Source organism: Geotrypetes seraphini, chromosome 15 (assembly GCF_902459505.1).
Source record: "Geotrypetes seraphini chromosome 15, aGeoSer1.1, whole genome shotgun sequence".
Taxonomy (NCBI): domain Eukaryota; kingdom Metazoa; phylum Chordata; class Amphibia; order Gymnophiona; family Dermophiidae; genus Geotrypetes; species Geotrypetes seraphini.
Genome location: NC_047098.1, coordinates 56030793 through 56051661, shown reverse-complemented (window position 1 = coordinate 56051661; position 20869 = coordinate 56030793). Strand labels below are relative to the sequence as shown.

General features: G+C 41.9%; 1 protein-coding gene across 2 annotated transcripts in view; it reads left to right on the top strand.

Annotated features, from left to right (window-relative positions):
* Window positions 1-20869, top strand: part of MYBBP1A (MYB binding protein 1a) — a 91039-nt gene that overhangs the window by 22788 nt on the left and 47382 nt on the right. Inside the window, exons 10-12 of one of the 2 annotated variants that reach the window (XM_033921275.1) lie at window positions 9409-9519; window positions 15056-15181; window positions 20169-20375. In XM_033921275.1, coding sequence (XP_033777166.1) covers window positions 9409-9519; window positions 15056-15181; window positions 20169-20375 — 444 coding nt within the window. The remainder of the gene's footprint in view (window positions 1-9408; window positions 9520-15055; window positions 15182-20168; window positions 20376-20869) is intronic. The other variant, XM_033921276.1, reaches the window with a different exon arrangement.

Genomic DNA, 20869 nt, shown 5'->3' with positions numbered 1-20869 from the left:
CACTTAATCTACAGGAGCATTTTCAGCTCCTGTCTCCAAAAAAGACCTAAATCCATCAAGTGATAGAAAAGCAACATCCCAGTAAATTCATCTGAGAGGATTTTGTGGACAGGTGGACTTGTACAAGGACCTTGGTGCAAATTATCAGGCGGAGCAGTCTGGTGACTCTGGTGTCAAGGTTATGAGGAAGATATGAACTGTAAAGTAACTTGTGTCATTTTCTACACTCTCAGAAATAGAGACGGAGGCCTTAAACTCTGTCATTACTATCTCTGCCCATTTACATTCCTGGTGTAGTGTCACAGAACCTAGTTGATCGCCTCATGTCTTCATAACTAGGGATCCTCTGTGCTTATCCCTGAAATTCTGGTACCATGTTTGCATTCCCTGCCTCTCCAGGAAGGCCACTTCATGCAGTCTCTTCAGTCTCCCACTTTGGTGCCTCATGGCATGACCTCTAAAAGAGACTCACTTCTTATTAATATTGCTCCATAAGTTTACTATTTAAATTTAAAATAGTTAATTTGCACTATTTAATTTTCACATCTTATTAATGCACACATATGTACCCTATGATGGTGTGCGGCAGTCGAGTGAGTTTATGGACGCACTGATTGAGCCTTTCAGTTAAGTGTTGGAGTGGCGACATTGTTGCTGTCTCCTGTAGCTTGCCTACTCACACTGAGGGTACGTTTCACATGAATTATTTATAATAATACATTGTTAATTCTTTTGATGTATGGGGCAGTTTTGTGAACAATGTGGTTGTTCTGGTGTTGGTCTACTCTTAGCTGCTTCTATTTGCGTCTTTTCCATAGGGTTACCATATGGCTCCAGAAAAAGGAAGATGAATGGAGAAATCCGGGTTTTACTTCCACAGAAAGCAATGGAAGTAAGGAGAACGGATTGAGACATCTGGGTTTTATTTCCATTGCTTTCAATGGAAGTAAAAACCTGAATGTCTCAATCCATCCTCGTTTATCTGGAGCCATATAGTAACCCTATATTTCCATCATTTTTTTAGGATGCATCGTACTGCACCCTTAATATTAATATTTTTGTCACTGAATTGCTCCATAAGTTTACTAAATTTAAAATAGTTAATTTGCACTACAATATTTAATTTTCACATCTTATTAATAGCGTTATATTTTAAAGAACATATTATAGCCACACAATTGCAGGATCTGCAGGGCAAGGAAAAGGCACTGTGGATCAATTTAGAAAGAGGGAATGGTGAATATATTTACATTGGCATAATATACAGGCCTCCTTCACAGACAGAAGAAGTAGATAGAGATTTAATAGTAGACATTCAGAATATATCTTAAAAAAGGGGAAGAATAGGCCGAGTTGCTTAACTAATATTTCTGTTCAGTGTTCACGGCTGAAGCGCCAGGAGCGGGACTGCAGAAGACAAATGTGACTAGGGATGGAGGAGTAATAGACCCTGATCGATTTTCAGAGGGTTGTGTTCGTAAAATAAAGGTAGACAAAGCGATGGGGCCAGATGGTGTACATCCTAGGCTGCTGAAGGAACTTGGGGAAGTTCTGGTGGCTTCGCTGACCTTTTCAATGAGTCTCTAGAGTCGGGAGTGGTACCGGAGGACTGGAGAAGGGCGGATGTGGTCCCTCTCCACAAAAGTGGGAGTAAGGAAGAAATAGGGAATTACAGGCCAGGAAGTCTGACTTCTGTGGTAAGCAAATTAATTGAAACACTTTTAAAACCGAGAATGGCAAAGTTTCTGGAATCCTGTTTATTACAGGACCGGAGGCAACTTGGATTCAGTAGAAGTAGGGTCTTGTCAGACAAATCTGATCAATTTCTTTGATTGGGTAACCAGAGAATTGGATTGGAGATGTGCGCTAGATGTGGTGTATTTAGATTTTAGCAAAGCCTTTGACAGTGTTCCACACAGACATCTAATAAATAAACTGAGTTCCCTCGGGATGTGTTACAAAGTGACGGGCTGGGTCAAGAACTGGTTGAGTGGAAGGCAACAGAGGGTAGTGATCAATGGAGATCGCTCTGAGGAAAGGGATGTTATCAGTGGTGTGCCTCAAGGTTCTGTTCTTGGGACTGTTCTTTTTAACATTTTTATAAACGATATTGCTGAAGGGTAAGATTTGCCTCTTTGCGGATAATACCAAAATCTGCAATAGAGTAGACATGCCGGATGGTGTGAATAACATGAAGAAAGACCTGGCGAAGCTTGAAGCATGGTCTGAAATTTGGCAGCTAGAAATGCAAGGTCATGCATTTGGGCTGCAAAGATCCGAGGGAACAGTACAGATTAGGGGGTGAATTACTTATGTACACGACAGAAGAGTGGGACTTGGGTGTAATTGCATGTGATGATCTTAAGGTGGCCAAACAGGTTGAAAAGGTGACAGCAAAAGCTAGAAGGATGCTAGGTTGCATAGGGAGAGGTATGGTCAGTAGGAAAAAGGAGGTATTGATGCCTCTGTATAAGACTCCGGTGAGACCTCATTTAGAATATTGTGTACAATTCTGGAGGCCGCACCTTCAAAAAGATATAAAAAGGATGGAGTCGGTCCAGAGGAAGGCTACTAAAATGCTGTGTGATCTTTATCATAAGACGTATGGGGACAGACTTAAAGATCTCAATCTGTATACTTTGGAGGAAAGGCAGGAGAGGGGAGTTTTGATAGAGACATTTAAATACCTATGCAATGCAAATGCGCACGAGTTGAGTCTCTTTCATTTGAAAGGAAATTCTGTAATGAGAGGGCGTAGGATGAAGTTAAGAGGTGATAGGCTCCAGAGTAATCTAAGGAAATACTTTTACAGAAAGGGTGGTAGATGCATGGAACAGTCTTCCCAGAAGAGGTAGTGGAGACAGAGACTGTGTCTAAATTCAAAGGACCTGGGATAGGCATGTGGGATCTCTCTGAGAGAGAAAGAGATAATGGTTACTGCGGATGGGCAGACTAGATGGGCCATTTGGCCTTTATCTGCCATCATGTTTCTATGATGGTGTGTGGAAGTCGAGTGAGTTTATGGACTTACTGATCGAGCCTTTGAGTTACATGTTGGAATGGTGACATTGTTGCTGTCTCCTATAGCTTATCTCCTCACACTGAGGGTACGTTTCACATTAATTATTTATAATAATACATTGTTAATTCTTTTGATGTATGGGGCAATTTTGGGAACAGTGTAGTTGTTGCGGTATTGGTCTAGTGGCTTAGCTGATTGTATTTGCTTCATTTAAGTACCTTGGTGCAGCATTTGAGATTTTTATTGATTGAGAACCCTATGGAAAAGGCATTAAGGGTGATAAATAAAAGGGACTATACCATGAATAATTCTAAGTATTAGAGGACACAATTTAAATGATGAACAAGCTTCTATCAGTAGCTAATGCAAAGTTCTCAAAAGTGAAATTAGCAGCTCCCTCTTCTGTGTATGGCATGTCCGCCTAGCTGGGTTGTTCTGTACAGGCTGTTATTGCCTCCTCAGTTTCTCGGAGCAGCTTATTTAAAACATGTTGTAATAATTTAACTGAACAAGTGCTAAGACTTGCACAACCGTTCTGAAATAATCCGATTGAAAATATTGATTTTCTAATTTCGTTTAACTTTTCAAAAATCTTTCTTACAAGAATCACATGAGTTTCTAAAGGCAACGTTGAATCTGTTGTTACTCCCAGAAGTTCAAGAGAAGATTTGATTGGGAGAGTAAGGGTTACTGTGTTGTTTGGTAAAGCTGGCAAATTGACCGTAACCATAACATTTATGCCTTATCAGGGTTCAATTGGAGTTACAAGATTAATAAAAGCTATAAAGTGGTTTCTGAAGTTAAATTCCATTACGTTGCATCTGGATTCCATATGCTAGGTGTTCAATCCCAACCTGTAGTCCGGGTGTTACAAAAATCCACATCTTTTCTGAACACATTCTCCACCCCCTTAGCCTGAGAGTCAGCAAACAACCCTACACCTCCCCTATTGCCAATTATCAAAGAGGGTCGATATCTGCTTTTTTCCAGTACAAGTTTATCAAAATTTTGATATAATGCTAATCATAAATTCTAAGCGTTTTGCAATAAAATGCATTTAACATACTTCTCATCTTCAAGCATCAGTTGATCATCCGCCTTGAACCGCAAGGTAATGGCGGAATAGAAATCTCTAATGTAATGTAATGTAATCTACTGGTTGGTTTGCCAGAATTTCTCTGAGTTCCCTTGATATACTAGCATCTCTCCGATCTTTGTTCACTTTTGGTTCTGTTTCAGTACCATATGTCCCCTGTACAACCATCTGTGATCCTTTGTTGGTGAACACTGAAAGGAACTGTTTAACATTCCTGTTTGTTTCCTTATCTGCCTTTATGATTTCTTCCTTCTCTCCTCTTAGTCTCACAGTTTCCACCTTTACCCTTCCTCCTTTCACTGACATATGTGAAGAGTCTGGAAACTTCACTACCTTTGCTCTCTCTTCTTGTGCTCTTGGCCTTATTGTAGATAGCAATGTTGCTTTCTTGTCTCTGTTTTGCTAGATATATCCTCCTCTTTCTGAGATCCTTTGTATCTTTTGAATACTGATCTTCATGTCTTTACTTTTCAAGCCACCTCCTTTGAACAGTACCAGTCTTTTTCTGCTCTCTGTTTTGCTTTCCAAATATTAAAAAATAAAATAAAATTTGTGGCTTTTTATTAGTTCACTATTCTTCTAGTACAGTGTTCCACAAACTTTTTGGCACCGTGGCCGGAAGGCATCCGAAAGTGCACGGAGGCCCTTCAGCTGTGACCTGAACCTGTTGCTTCTCCGTTGGGGGATCCTGGAGGAGGGTAGTTTGGGGAGAAGAGGAGAGATGCCTGTGAGTAGGAGAGTTGTTGGCAATGGCTGACTGCCTACAGGATGTGCTGCGAGAGACATAGGACATAGCAGTCAGCCAGCATCACCGTCTCGCCGCACACTTGGAATCATCCACGGCACATGGTTTGTGATACACTTTCCCATCCAGCCTCTCTATCTCTTTAATTTTAAGGTCGCATCATTTGCTGATAACCTCCTGTCTTTTTGACTGACCCGCATCGGTCCTTGTCTACTCTCTTGGAGAGCGTTCGGGAATATGGAGATTTTTCAGGCTTTGCTCTGAATCTGAAGAAATCGGAGGCGCTGGCCTCTACTAAGCATCTTCAGAGGTCTTGGGGAGGGGGGGACTTTCCGTTGAAATGGGCTGCATCATCTTTTCGTTACTTGGGGATCCAACTCTCAATGCAGGTCTGGGAGCTTTACTGGTTGAATGTGGATCGTTTGCTTGCAACTACCAGCTCTGTTCTGGCTAGTGGCAGGATTTGCCGCTCTCACTGATGGGGAAAATGCACCCCTTTCGGATGGTTTCGTTCCCTAAGTGGCTCTACGTGCTCCAGCCACTTCCTCTATGTCTTTTGCAGCAGGATATCCGGGCCTTATATACTTTGCTATCAAAGTTTTGTTGTGAGGGAAGGAAGCTTAAGTTGCGGTGGCAGTTTCTGTTGGTCTCCTGGGACCGGGGAGGCTTCAGGGAGCCGAATATCGCTCTTTATAATCAGGCTTACCTTTTATGACATGTCCGGGATTGGGTTTTGGGTACTGCTCTTTATACTGACACATCATTGGAACGGGATTATTTTTATCCTGCTCACCTCCTCTCTCTTCTCCATGCTCAACTGGCGGAGATGCCTGCTCCTAATAGACATAGTGTCTCGTTTAGACTGCTTTGGGAGGTGTGGCGGCGATTGCTTCCCCTGTGGTGTCAGGACCCCCATACTAGTGTTTTGTTGCCGCTGATCGGTAATCTCTCCTTCCCCCCGGGGTTGGTCCCTTCTGTTTTTGGTAGATGGCGGGCTAGGGGCTTTGAACTTCTTTCCCATGTCTTGCGGGATGATGGGAGGCTCCTGTCCTACACTGAGTTGCTGCAGCATGGCCTTTTGCCTCCTGGCCTTGTTTATGCTCATTGTCAACTGCTACATTATGTGGGGTCTCTCTCAGGCGGGTTCCCTATCTTTGGATTTTGGGATCCGGTTTCGTACCTGTTTTTTTTTGGGAGGGGGGTGGATCCTGAGCCTCGGCTCTTGGTCTCCTTCTTTCATAGATAGCTTGATACCCTTGGGCCCTCTTGGGATTTTTCCTCCATTTTGGAGGCTTGGCAGCGGGATTTAGGGAGGGAGCTTAGGGCGGATTTTTTACCCCGATCTCTTAAACGTATCCCAGTTCTCATACATAATGCTGAACTCCGCGAATGCCACTATAGAACCCTATTGAGAATGCCACTATAGAAACCCTATTGAAAGCGTACATGTCTCGGAGTCAGGCCTACCACATGGGCTGTGTGGATACCCAACTTTGTAATACTTGTATCACTGAAATGAATTCTTATTTTCATGGCCTTTGGCTTTGTGAGAGTATTTAGGGTTTTTGGGGGGACCTGGCCTCCTTTCTAAGGGGACTGTTGCACGTTCCCGTTCCTCTCTCTGCGCTTCACATGCTGTTTGCTTATTTCTCTATGCTTTCCATTTATACATCTGCTGAAAAACTGTTTTTGAGTAAATGCTATATTTTGGGGGGAAAATGTATTTTAAATTATTGGTTGGATAATGTTCCTCCCTCCTTCTGGTATTGGAGAAATAAACTACCGGTACATGAACTTATGGGATGGCTTACTCCTCTCGCCTCAGAAGTAGAGACTTTGTCAACACTTAGTCTCCTTATTTGGACATTTTGCCTCCAAGGAGTCGGAGTCATAGTCGCATCTTGAACAGACTGCAGTTGTTCCCTAACCCACCTGTCTGACCTTGGTTACTTCTTTGCTATTGGACTTGGGAGGAGGGGGAGGTCTGTGGGGGGTACGGGGGGAGCCTTTGTAACCCAGGAGGACATCAGAGTCCAGTCCTCTTGGGTGGGGTCATCTTTCTTGTAAACTCAAATATTACTGCTTGTCATTTTGCCTTTGTTCGTTTGTGGTTCTTTCTTGTGAATAAAAAACAGATTTAAATGTGAAATATATCCTTCAGACCTCAGCAGCGCCACTGTTTGTATTTAAACTTCACACACAGATTCAAAGCACCTTAATCGTCATTGGTCATAATTTTTATACTTTTTAATCTTCATTTGTTTTAACCTTTTTATTTTATTTGGTATATTTATTAAGAATCTGAAGAATACTCATCTTATATGAAGGTACAGCTAGGGGGTTCTTGTTCCAACACAGACCTATGTTTCACCGAAGCTTTTTCAAGGAAAGCCCCCTTAGTTTGCCAGTACCATTACTTCCATTTCACAGTTAAAGATAGAAAAGATATCGCCGCTGAGGTCTGAGGGATATATTTTGAAGATTGATATATACATTGAAGGCTGATGCTTTTAAGGTATATTATACTATTGAATGGAAGATTGTGAATTTATACCTTAAATGCTAACTGCTAGAAATTTAAATGCTTGGAAAGTGTATGCATATATTAAGCCATATAATGATTTGCTTAGATTTCATTTCCTAAAGTGAATCCTGTTGTCACTTAGAAAAATGATTAGAATACAAGCAGTTAATTTCACTCTTGCTTGATGAAGAGGTCAGGGGTCCTCAAGAGTAAGATGTATGATTTACCTATTCATGGCTAGAGGCTAATCCAATTTCAGTTTCGGGTTCAGTGCCAGAATTGGCCTGACATCCATAATTTGGTCCTCTTTTGGTTTCATCCGAAAATGCAGGTGTATTTTCATCTGAAACAGAAACAGTGCTGTGCCCCTCAAACAGGAGCAGCCCTCAGTCACTCTCCACCTCCTCCTGATTGTTGGTGGGGCAGTTGGGGCAGGGGAAAATCCCCACTCACTCCTGCCTGTGCTGGCTTCGTTGTCAAAATGGTTACTGTGACTTATAGCTCCTGCTTCAGCTGTATCACTGAACCACCAACAATCATGGGGTAGGCCTGGGGGGATCTATGGGGTGGGCCCATTTCTGTTTGGGGGTGGTTGCAGGAAAGGAGGGAGAGAAGAACAAGGTGGGGGGACAGCCCATAACACTAATTAGGGGCGATCAAATTCAGTTTTGGCTGAACCTGAAAAGAGTGGGTTTGGTTGCTTTCTGTTCATGGCGTTGGCTGGCTTATTGCTGGTAGCAGGCTTCCTGAACATAGTAACATAGTAGATGACGGCAGATAAAGACCCGAATGGTCCAGCCAGTTTGCCCAACCTGATTCAATTTAAATATTTTTTCTTTTTAGCTATTTCTAAGCAGAGGATATATCTGCTAAAGCCCTGTGTAACCTATCTCTGCTATGGTACTTCATTTGTGGCATGCTTTGAAAGTTCCTACTTGTTTTTCTCAGGGCTAACTTGCTTTAATTTTGTTTTAGATTCCTTTTTTTTTTTTTAATATTCTTGATTAATTTTCAAAACTACAACAGTGCAATACAACCAATGGGGGAGAGTATGGCACAGTGGTTAAAGCAGCAGCCTCAGCACCCTGGAGTTGTGGGTTCAAATCCACGCTGTTCCTTGTGACCCTGGGCAAGTCACTTAATTCCTCCATTGACCCAGGTACATTAGCTAGATTGTGAGCCTGCCAGGACAGACAGTGAAAAATGCTTGAGTACCTGAATAAATTCATGTAAACCGTTCTGAGCTCTTCTGGGAGAACGGTATTGAAAATTCAGTTAAAAAAAAAAAAAAAAAAAGCTATCTCATAGTAATACAATAAAAGCACATTCATCTTTCTCATGTTCATAATCATCCATTTTCCCCCCACCTACCCACTCATCCACCCAAACAATTATCATTCCATATAACACAAACATATGTTATCATAAATATCCTATCTATTCTGAATAATGATATCTCCACACCTATCCCAATTATAAATATTCAAAAATAAATTTATGACATAAAGAATCCCTCTCCCCTCCTGCCCCATAGTAAAGAACAAACTGATTCACAGTCAACAAACAATTTTGTTTTCTATTTCAGGTTTATAATTTTTATTCGTTTTCAAATTTTACATAAAGTGTACAAAATATTAAAATACAATTGATGAATACACAATATCACTTTTATATCTAATACATCATATTTTAAATATATTTTTATCCCCTCTCCCTCCCCCCACCCTTCTAATACTTTCCAATCATACATTACATATTGTATTTCATATTATATCATATTATGTAAAAATTATTTTCACTACCCTCCCCTTCATGTGTGTCACAAAGAAGATATTGAAAAGAAGAAAAGAAAAAGAGAAATCCTACTATTTATTCATTACAATATTTTGTCAATGGCCCCCATATTTTTATAAATTTAGTATATGTCCCTCTTTGTATTGCTATTGCTCTTTCCATTTTGAATATATGACATATTGTATTCCACCAAAATGTATAATTTTGTTTTATATTTCAATTTCAAGGCCCGAACGCCGTGTATTTCGTCTGAGAAAATGGATCATCCCTAGACTGACTGGAATCCTTGAAAATTCCCGGGTGGTAAAAGGAGAGGACCAGGTGATGGAAATTGCAAGGTGAGGGACACAAAGGGGAGAGGTACTGTAAACCAGAACCACGAATAAAGAGAGACAGCATTAAACCGCTATGTGCTTAATACTTAATGGAGGTTCAGATGGGAAGGATTTTAAGGTGCGGGCAGCTGCTGACAGAATTGGATTCAACCAGTGAAGTGAGCACCTTCAGGACCACTCACAATGACACTTTCTGAAGTTTTCTCATCTCAGGCCTGTTAATGAATTTTAGCTATTGGAATCGAGGGGAGAGGGGATGTTGTTATAACTGTAAACAATTTTTATTGACAACCAAAAGCAGAGAAACAGTACTGAATACAAAGTAAGCAGAACACAGGCTTAAGGGAGGGAAGAAACCTTGACAAATTCAAAGGAGGGCTGAAAAGTTTTCTATTCAAAGATGACTTTGAATTGTAATTGTAATGGTAATCAGCTCCTTTTGCAGTCCAGGATTCCCTCAAGTTCTATCCATCTCTAACAACGTTCCCCTCCTTTTGTCCTAACCTTATATGTCCTCTTTTCTTTATTTATTGTAGTTTTTCCCTCTTGTCCTTAGTATGTCTGTCATCTTTTTGTAAATTATTTTTTCGTCTTTTTAATATTTTATTGTACATCGCCTAGAAATTATGGTAAGCGATTAATCAAATTTTTAATAAATTTGAAACGTGAAACTTAATCTAAACAGAACCTGAATGAGCATTGCACATCATCAAATTTATTCCCCCCCCCAAAAAAAAAATAGCAGAACTACCACTCTTTCACAACCCCCCAAAACCAATCCCAACCACCCCTCACCCTAAATATGAAAGAAAGAAACAAACTGCTGTACAGAGCAGGGGTACTTAGAGCTGATTCAAAATTTGGCTGTTCATTTGAAGTGATAAAGAATTAAGATAAGAGTCCCAAATAGCTAGAAAATGTTTTCTCTGTTTGTAAGTACCCCTAATGTCCTTGGCTTCCAATCCCAATAACTCATGGATGGCCAATCTCCAACCCCAATAAGAGGGAGGTCCCTCCGAGGTCCACAAATCGATTTCTGTCCCAAGATACATAACTTCGGGACCCACAGTTTAGATCCCCGCCCCCAAACCTCACAGGAGCCTAGTAGCTCCAAAAGAAGCACTTCTGGAGACAAAGCCAGGGTTTGTCCCAATATTCGTCTGATATAAGCTCCAGCACGCTTTCAAAAGGATTGAACAGCAGGACAAAGCCAAAAAGCATGAAAAAAAATTGGCTGCTTCTAAGTTGCATTTCAAACAAAGAGGAATCTAGACATAGCCCATTTTGTGGAACTGCGGTGTTGTTGATAGTTTGAATAGTGGAAGCTGAATTTTGTAGACCTGAGGCTGTGAGACACCAGTTGCTCAGACTTCACTAATGTTCTGTTTGTTAGAGGCTTTTCTTTCCAGTACGGTTTGTATTCAGGAGAGGGCTTCAAATCTGTCTGGATTTCAGAATCTGTTCTGCTAGAATACTGTGTTAGACTGCCATCCCTTGGAGAGTACTGCTAAAGCCAAGTTGATGAGGCTGTTTCAGTATACCATTTGGCTGAATCAGGGGCTCAAAGGCAACCCTTGCATGGATGAAACTCACCCAGTGTCAGACTTTTTGTTTTTATTATACAGTGTATCTACTATAAAGAATAAAGCTTTTGAAAGAGATTCTCCATTCTGATCTGCTGGTTTCTACTACCACATTGGATTTTGTGGATTGCTAGCCTGTTGTTGTTTTGGGACTTTCAGCTCAACTGTTCTTCAATATCATAAGAACATAAAAAGTTGCCTCCACTGGGTCAGACCAGAGATCCATCACGCCCAGCGGTCCACTCCCGCGGCGGCCCATCAGGTCTATGACCTGTGAAGTGGTTCCTGACCATTTATATAACCTACCTCTGCTTCTATCTGTACCCCTCAATCCCCTTATTCTTCAGGAACCTATCCAAACCTTCCTTGAACCCCCGTACTGTGCTCTGGCCTATCACAACCTCCGGAAGTGCGTTCCATGTGTCCACCACTCTCTGGGTAAAAAAGAACTTCCTAGCATTTGTCCTAAACCTGTCCCCTTTCAATTTCAGACCTTAAACTTTCAGAAAATAGAGGATTTTTAGTTCCTTTAAATCTCTGCTATGAAAACTTCTGAAGATACACTGGCAATGTATTCTATAAAGCTTGTCCCAGGGAAAAAGAAAGCAGATTGATGTTTCCCTTCCAAATGAGCATGAGTAACTGGGGAGAATGCCAGAGATGGTCATAACTGGGGAACGTGCTGGTCTGATGTGACTGGAAGGAGTTTATAAGTATGGAGGGATTCCTGGGATAGAAAGCCCTACAAATAAGAAGTAGGATCTTAAAGTGATTGAATAGTGTTATAATGTGCTCACATGTTTAGTGAAGCATAGTAGTTTCATTGCCATACTCTGGACCATGTGCACCTCCAAGTGTAACTATTAAATGTTGCTGTCAAAAGATAGGTTTTACAATTTAAGTGTACATAACACTGGCCTAAAGCTGCACGTGAGGAGTGTGTGGTGCAGTGGTTAGCGCTACAGCCCCAGCACCCTGGGGATGTGGGTTCAAATCCTGCACTGCTCCTTGTGACCCTGGGCAAGTCACTTAAGCCCCCAGTGCCCCAGGTACATTAGATAGAGTATGGAACAGATAGGGACAGATAGGGAACATAAGAATTGCTGCTGCTGGGTCAGACCAGTGGTCCATCGTGCCCAGCAGTCCACTCATGCAGCGGCCCTTAGGTCAAAGACCAGTGCCCTAATTGAGACTAGCCTTACCTGTGCACATTCTGGTTCAGCAGGAACTTGTCTAACTTTGTCTTGAATCCCTATGATTTCCCCTATGACAGCCTCCGGAAGAGCGTTCCAGTTTTCTACCACTCTCTGGGTGAAGAAGAACTTCCTTACGTTTGTACGGAATCTATCCCCTTTTAACTTTAGACAGTGCCCTCTCGTTCTCTCTACCTTGGAGAGGGTGAACAACCTGTCTTTATCTACTAAGTCTATTCTCTTCATTATCTTGAATGTTTTGATCGTGTCCCCTCTCAGTCTCCTCTTTTCAAGGGAGAAGAGGCCCAGTTTCTCGAATATCTCATTGTACCTGAATAATTTGTAATCCACATAGAATTGTAGGATATATGAAATATAAATAATTAAAATTAAATAAATAATACTAGAAGACAACACATCAGTGAGTAACATAAGCCCTGCAGTACACTGCCATGGGTGAATCTAAACTAAACTAAACCTTAGGTTTGTACACCGCTCCATCTCCGCAAGCGTAGAGCTCGGCATGGTAATTAATAAAGGTAATTAATAAAGGTAATAAAGGTAATTAATAAATAAATGTTTCTCTTCTTGGTCAGATCAAAGTGTACTGTTACAAACAGTGGCCAGTCCCGGTCACAAGTACTGGAAAGAGTCCAAAAATGTAACAAGATTCTTTGCTATTTAACTCTAGGGAGAAGCAGTGGCTCCTCCAGCTTTACCTTGATAATGGTTTATGGAAATTTCCCTCCAGGAATTTGTCCAAACATTTTTAAACCCAGCTGCATTAACTGCTCTAGCAATAAGTTCCAGAGCTTAAGTATAAAAGTATAATATTAGTCAGTGAGTGATCGAATATTAGTCAGTGAGTGATCGAATCTGAAATGGCAAGGAATTCCAAATAGGGATTGATTGGTACTTAAGAATTAAACATTTTACAAAATCTAATCCCCTTTATTGATGGAAAACACAATATCATCTGGTTAAGGGTCCTATAGCAATGACCCTTTTGAAGAAATGTAATTCAGTCACATAGATAATCAGGAGCATTGCCCTACATAATTTTAAAAATGGTAGTAGTAGTGGTCAGTTACTGATGCAAACGCTGGACACTACAGAAACAAGACAGAAAGAAGATTGACTCATTTGAGCTTTGGTGTTGGAGAAGGATTTTAGGCATGCCGTGGACCTCTCTAGAAGAACTAACAAATCGATTCTGGAAGAGATCAAACCGGCTGTCACTCGAAGCCCAAATGATGAAGTTACGACTGTCTTATTTTGGTCACACCACGGAGAAGGACATCATATTTGGGAAGATTGAAGGAACCAGGTGAAGAGGGCGACCTGCAATCAGATGGCTGGACACATTGAAAACAACCATGGGGATGATTTTGGAGGACCTTTCCGGACTTTCCCAAAACCAGTTTTTTTTTTAGATCCACATTTCATCAAGTTGCTAGGACTCGCGCAAGTGTCGATGGCACCTAATAACAGTACATAACTTAAATTGAGATCTGGCTTTCATCAGGAACCAGTGTAGTTCCACCCCAAAAAATGAGATAACAGAATCAAATTTTTAGGCCGAATATGTCTGGTACAGGTCCTACAGAATTCAGCATTGAAAAGGATTAGATCCCAATTCCTGCCCCATACTTTCTCTCTGTCATTTGGAAGTCAGGTGCACCTGGGGACATATCTTAAAGACCAGAAATCATCTTCCAAAACATGTCCGCTTTATTGTCAGCTTTACATCTCTTTTATATCATTTTACATGAATCAGTGTTGTCAGCATGTGACGTAAACACAAACCATAAATGGACACAGGTCACATGAAGACTGAAGTCCAAAGAGTTCTGTGGTCAGCAGAGCTGCCTTTTTCTTATCTAAAGCTGTTTGCAAATACGGCTTATAAAAACAATTGAATTCATTTCACAACAAGATAAGAACATATCTTTTCAAACATAAATGTCCTTGCAATATTTCAGAGAAGGAAAAACAAACAGGGTCTGGTTTTCTTACAGCTTCAAAACATAGCCTAAGGAAAACTACCAAGGTACATGATACGTGTCCCTTCAAGCATTGATTTTGACAAACTACATGGTTCGGTCATAGATGTCACTGTACAAGCCAATCATTAAGAGAATATACTGTTACAATCCACAACATAGAAAATGAAGCCCACATCTGAATCATGAGCCATCCCAGCAAGGTTAGGAATGTAGTATTATTGTTTAAAAGACTAGGTAAAGGCATTTGCAATATATAAATAAAGATTTATGTTATGTTATGTGTCAGCAATTGTATGTGTGTGTAGTTGGGGGGGGGGGGGTTGGAATGTGAACATGTGGGGAAAGCATGCAGTGCTTGTTGCATAGAGTTATTTCCATTTCATCTGTGTGTGCACCTATATATTAATCTCTGCATATGTGATCAGGAGAGAGGAGCCACTATATCATTGTTTTTATGCTGCACCTTCTGGAATCCCCTCTTTCTTAGATATAAATTGTGTATTTATTTTATTGTGGTCTTATTTATCTGGAAGTCCTGGTCCAATCTGGCCCATTTTTGAATTTGATGTCTTCCCTGTTTGTTTCTGTTTTTTTTCAGAAACTTGCTTTCTCCCCAGACAGATGATTGGGCAGCCATTTTTGATTCCTCATGCATAATTTCTTTCCAGCATTCTTGGAAAGAATACAAAGTGCCTTACTGGTCTATTCAGAAAGCAAGTTGTAGCATGTTATTCTCCTCTGTTATCTCTGATTCCAGGTTTATCTTCTTCCATGCTTTCTTTGAAACTAAAAAAGTGACTTGCGATATTCCTGAGACAGAGGCTGTCCTCACTGCCCCTCTGGATGAGGCAACTCGGGCCTTGTTGGGATACTCATTTTTCAGGTAATTTCTATTTTTTTAAGTGAAGCTAGCCCTATGTGTGTAAACTGGACTTGTGAGCAACATTTGGGATCACTGAGCCTTAAAGTACATGGGGTGTTTAACAACACAAATGCATTTACTCCTAGCGATACCTCTGTGTGTCGCCTGTCTGCAGGGTAGATGAGAGAAGTGGATCTGCAGAGTTAAATGCCTCCCTTGTCTTTGCTGGGTCTTTACATTATTGCTCATTAGTTCTGTTTTGAGTTTTTTTGGCCTTTAATGCATTTGAAATATTGTTCATGTTTTGTACTTAAACAATTAAGTGCTCACTTCTGTTTTGGTCAGGGCATAATTTTTGTTTTGTTTAATTTGTTTATTAAAGTTTTCAAAAGAAACACAATCAAATACAATATAGCCAAAAAAACAAAGCAAAAAGCAATGCAGATAACAGAGAGCTACAATAACCAATCCAAAAGCCCCAACAGAACCCCCATCCCCCAATCATCCTTCCTCCCTCCTCAAAACAATACAAACAAAAACAAAATTAAGTAGAGTGCTTCCTCCATTGTACATAGGGTTCCCAGATCTTAGTATAATTCACAATGCGGTCAGTTTAGACATCAACTGTAAATAGTCCACACGAGAATAAACCTTGGGAGTACGCCAAAACTGTGCCAAAGCAAGGCAGGCTGCCGTAAAAACACGGGCCGCCAATGTCTGCTCAGAGAGAGTGAAGCAATGCACTCCCACATTAAGTAAACAACATTCCATCAATAAACTACAATGTTTATGTAAAATCTTAACCAAAAAACAACCCACCTGCTACCAATACAAGCGCGCTCCTGGACATGTCCACCATATGTGGATAAAGTCCCCCTTTTCTTCACAATGGCGCCAACAACGATCAGTCCCCACATGAAAAATGGAGAAAAGTCGCTCAGGAGTATAGTACCACATGTAGTACATTTTATAGCCGTTTTCTATATAATTAATGGACAATATGGGCTTAAATAACCTCTTATAGATAGAATCCCAACGAGGAAAGCTGCTTCCCCTGGAAGGTCCCAATCCCATCGAGCCTTAAAGGATTACATTTTCAACAAAGTTCGGTATAACTGGGAAACTCTGATAGCTTGCTCCGGGTAGGTCTCTCCCAGTGATAGCTCCCAAAAAACCTGTTGAGATAGAAAAATACACAAGCACATATACAAAAAAAGAATCCCTATCCTCTAACCCAGTGGTCTCAAACTCAAACCCTTTGCGGGGCCACATTTTGGATTTGTAGGTACTTGGAGGGCCGCAGAAAAAATAGTTAATGTCTTATTAAAGAAATGACAATTTTTCATGAGGTAAAACTCTTTATAGTTTATAAAACTTTCCTTTAACAGTTAAAAGGAAAGATATATAAACTATAAAGAGTTTTACCTCATGCAAAATTGTCATTTCTTTAATAAGACATTAACTATTTTTTCTGCGGCCCTCCAAGTACTCTTATTTTTTCTGCAGCCCTAACATTTAAAGTTTAATATCTTTTCTTTCTCAAAACTGGCACATTTCAATCACTATATTGAAAATAAAATCATTTTCCCTACCTTTGTTGTCTGGTAACTTTATTTTTCTGTGCTTTCAACTATGTTTCCAGGGCCTTCTTGTCCTTTGACTGTTTTTCTCTCCATCTTCACTTTCTGCCTTGCATCCATCTTTGGCATTAACTTAATGTCCAATTTTTCTGCTTTCTATTCAAAATTACGTTTCCATGTCTTACCTTCCCTTCCTATCTCTCTCTTCTTCCGTCCTATTTCCATGGTCTGGCATCTCTTTCCTTCCTTTCTCTCCCTCCCTCCTTCCTTCTTTTCCCCTGGTCTGGCATCTGTCTCCTTCCCTTCCCCCATGCCCTGGCATCTCTCCCTCCCCCTCCATGTCCTGATATCTCCTTTCCTTCCCTCCCTCCCATGAACTTGGCTTCTTCTCTTGTTCCTCTCCTTTCCCTTCTCTCTCTTTCCCCAATTGGGTGTAGCAGCAGCATTTCTCTCCCCCTTTCCCTGTACAGCAGCAGCAGCATTTCCCTATGGTCCCCCTTTCCTGTGTAGCAGAAGCATTTCTCTTTCCCCTCCCCTTCCGTTCTCTTCCTTGTGGAGCAGCAGCGTGTCTGGCCGGCTCGTTCCGTTCAAAGCTGCGGGTGGCGGCTCCTTGCGAGATCCGCGACTGCATCTGAAGCCTCTCTGATGTTGTGATGTCAGAGAGGCTTCCGATGCAGGAGTGGATAGCGCGAGGAGCTGCCAACCCGCGGCTTTGAACGGAACGAGCCGGTCAGACACGCTGCTGCTCCACAAGGAAGAGAACGGAAGGGGAGGGGAAAGAGAAATGCTTCTGCTACATTTGAGGTAAGAGCATCATTTTGATAGCCGAAATTCAGCCTATCCAGCTGAGATTAAACCCTTCCCAACGCTTAAGATCATCAAACAAAGCACGTAGGCAAGCCAGAAAATTAAACTTATACAATTGGGTATGGTCTGCAGTTAAATTCACCCCCAAATAGGTAACAAAATTAGAAGCCCAGGTAAAGGGAAATGCAGCCTGCAACCTCCTGATCACTCTAGCCTCCATGGTTACATTTAAAATCTCAGATTTAGCCATATTGACTCAAAAGCCCGCTCTGGGCCAAACTGCTCCAATTCTTGTATCACATGAGGTAAAGATAGCTCTGGGTTACCCAATTGAATCCCTTGAATATCTTCCTGAGATCGGATCCACCTTGCCAACGGCTCCATTGAGAGCACAAAAAGCAGGGGAGAAAGGGCACAGCCCTTGAGTGTCCCACGGACCAGAGTGAAAGCAGGTAGCGGGGTACCATTAAGTTTGAATCGGGAGAGGGAGACATCATCTAATAATTGAAGCCAACCATACCCATTTTATGTAATACTTTAAATAAATACACCCAACTCACCCGATCAAACGCTTTTTCTGCGTTGAGGGATACTACCAGCGCCGGAGTGCCCTCACGATGGATATGCCACATAAGATGTAAGACTGTTTTAATATTATCAAATGGCTGTCGCCGGGTTATAAAGCCCGCTTGATTAGTATGAACTAATTGCAGCATATGTGCCTGTAATCTCAAGGCCAGTACTTTAGTAAAGATTTTATAATCAACTTTGAGTAATGAGATTGGCCGATTTGCCGCACAGGAAGCCGGATCCTTTCCCTTTTTATGGATAAGCGTCACTGCCGCCGTATGACAAGTCTGAGGCAGGGGATGAGTATCATCAAAACTATTAAACACTCGGACCAACAATGGTACCAACAGCTGTTGAAAAGTTTTATACAATTTATTAATAAACCCATCTAAACCGGGTGCAATGTTCAGGGACAACGAGTGGATAACCTCTTCCACCTCAGCAACAGTGATAGATTCTAGACCACAGTTCTTCAACTGTCGGTCCGCGGACCGGTGTCGGTCCGCAGGAAATTTTTGCCGGTCTGCGCAGGACCGGCAAGATTGACTCATTTCAACTTCCTGCCGGTCTGCGCAGGACCGGTAAGATCAGCATCGGAAGCGTGCGCTGGGCCGGAGAGATCTTGGGGAGCCTCTGACAGTGGCTTTCTCCCCTCTCTGCAGCTCTCCTTTACTTCCCAGCGCAGCGATTCACGAAGGCAGCCTCGGGGCTTTTGCTGAGTCGCGGCTGCCTCTGATGATGCAACTTCCTCTTTCCTCAGAGGCGGCGCGACCCAACAAAGGACCCGAGGCTGCCTTCGTGAATCGCTGCGCTGGGAAGTAAGAAGAGCTGCTGCGGGGGGGGAGAAAACCACTATCAGAGTCTGGGAAGCTGCTGGGCAGGGGAAAAAAGGGACAGCTGCTACTGGAAAGGGAGAAGGAGAGATGCTTCTGGGAGGGGAGGAGGGAAAGGAATCTGGGAAGCTGCCTTCTATACAAACTCATGAGTAGGGATACGTGACCCACTGGTAAGTACCTAATCTTCCCATTTACCCTCCTTCCTTTTTATCAAGCCACGCTGGCAAGCAGAATGAGCTAAATGTTGAGCTGCTCATAGGAATTGAATGTGCAGTTCGACATTTAGCTCATGCTGCTCACAGTGTGGCTTGATAAAGGAAGAGGGAGTGGGGTTAATGTATTAGCCAAACTAAATTTTCTATATATGGCAACGGACGTGCAGAAAGTTCTGTATGGAATATCTTTTTCAAAGCTTTGAGGAAAATACATCCATATTCAGAACAGCAAGTCTTGAGAAGCTAGGCATTTCTACAGCACTCTCCTGGTCCAGTAGTTTTCTATCTGGTCTTCAGGGTCCATATTGGCTATTCAGGTTGTTGGATACCCACAATGAATGTGTATGAGAGACTTTCGCACAGCAGAGGCAGTACTTGAATGTTTCGATCGATTGAGAAGGGGACATGATCGAAACATTCAAGGTACTGAAGGGAAAAGATTTAGTAGATACGGGCAGGTTGTTCACCCTTTCCAAGGTAGGGAGAACGAGAGGGCACCCTCTAAAATTGAAAGGGGATATATTCCGTACGAATGTAAGGAAGTTCTTCTTCACCAAGAGAGTGGTGGAAAACTGGAACGCTCTTCCGTATTCTGTCATAGGGGAAAACACCCTCCAGGGATTCAAGACAAAGTTAGACAAGTTCCTGCTGAACAAGGACGTATGCTGGTAGGGCTAGTCTCAGTCTCAGGGCGCTGGTCTTTGACCAGAGGGCGCCATGTGAGTGGACTGCTGGGCATGATGGACCACTGGTCTGACCTAGCAGTGGCAATTCGTATGTACTTACAAATGTGGATATTTGTGCATATTCATTGGATAACCTTATGTTCTTATGTACTTGCAAATGTGGATAAATGTGCATATTCATTGTGGATAACCTGAAACCCCAGTTGGCTGGAGAGGTCCTTGAAGACTTGCTCTGGTAGTGGCTCTTATCCCAATCAAATTAACTTGAAAATGTGATTGGTCCTTTGACTTCATCTGCCACCTGTCTTTCACAGTTTGTTGCATCACCTGAACTGTCTCCCTATGCTGGGTGAGACCCCCCAAGCCACAGCGTTGAGGGAGAAGCGAGTGTTGGGCCTGACTGCTGATGGATGCCTGTGGATTCATCACATGGTTCGATATGCCAACTTGTTGCTCACCAATGGAAAGAACATCCGAGCTGTAATACCTTTCAGTGAGGAGCAGCGATCAGCCTGGGACCGGTGAGATGAACTGAACGAGCTTCTGCAAATACTTAGGACCTCTCTGCTTTAGATGTTTAATGATTTTCTTAAGGTGTGCCTTTCAGTTGAAGGGCAGGATGCCACCTTCTCAGTTACAAGAAAGCTGAAGGGATTAGAAACAAACATAGAAAGATGACGGCAGAAAAGGGGCTATAGCCCATCAAGTCTGCCCACTCTACTGACCCACCCAATTTAGTCTGTGTGCTAATGACCCAACTCTTTAACTCGGCTTTCTTAGTGATCCTACGTAGGTGTCCCATTTATTCTTAAAGTCAGGCACGCTGGTTGAGAGATGATCACAGCTGTCGGAAACAGACTATAAAGAGGATGTGATGCCATGAAAACTAAATCACCATGACCCAACTCTTTTTCCCCTTTCAGTGTTTCTCTCCTTTGTCCATTTTTTTTTTTTTTTTAATTTAGATTTAGCTCCTATTCCTTTTCAGTTGTAGCTCAGAGTGAGTCACTTTCAG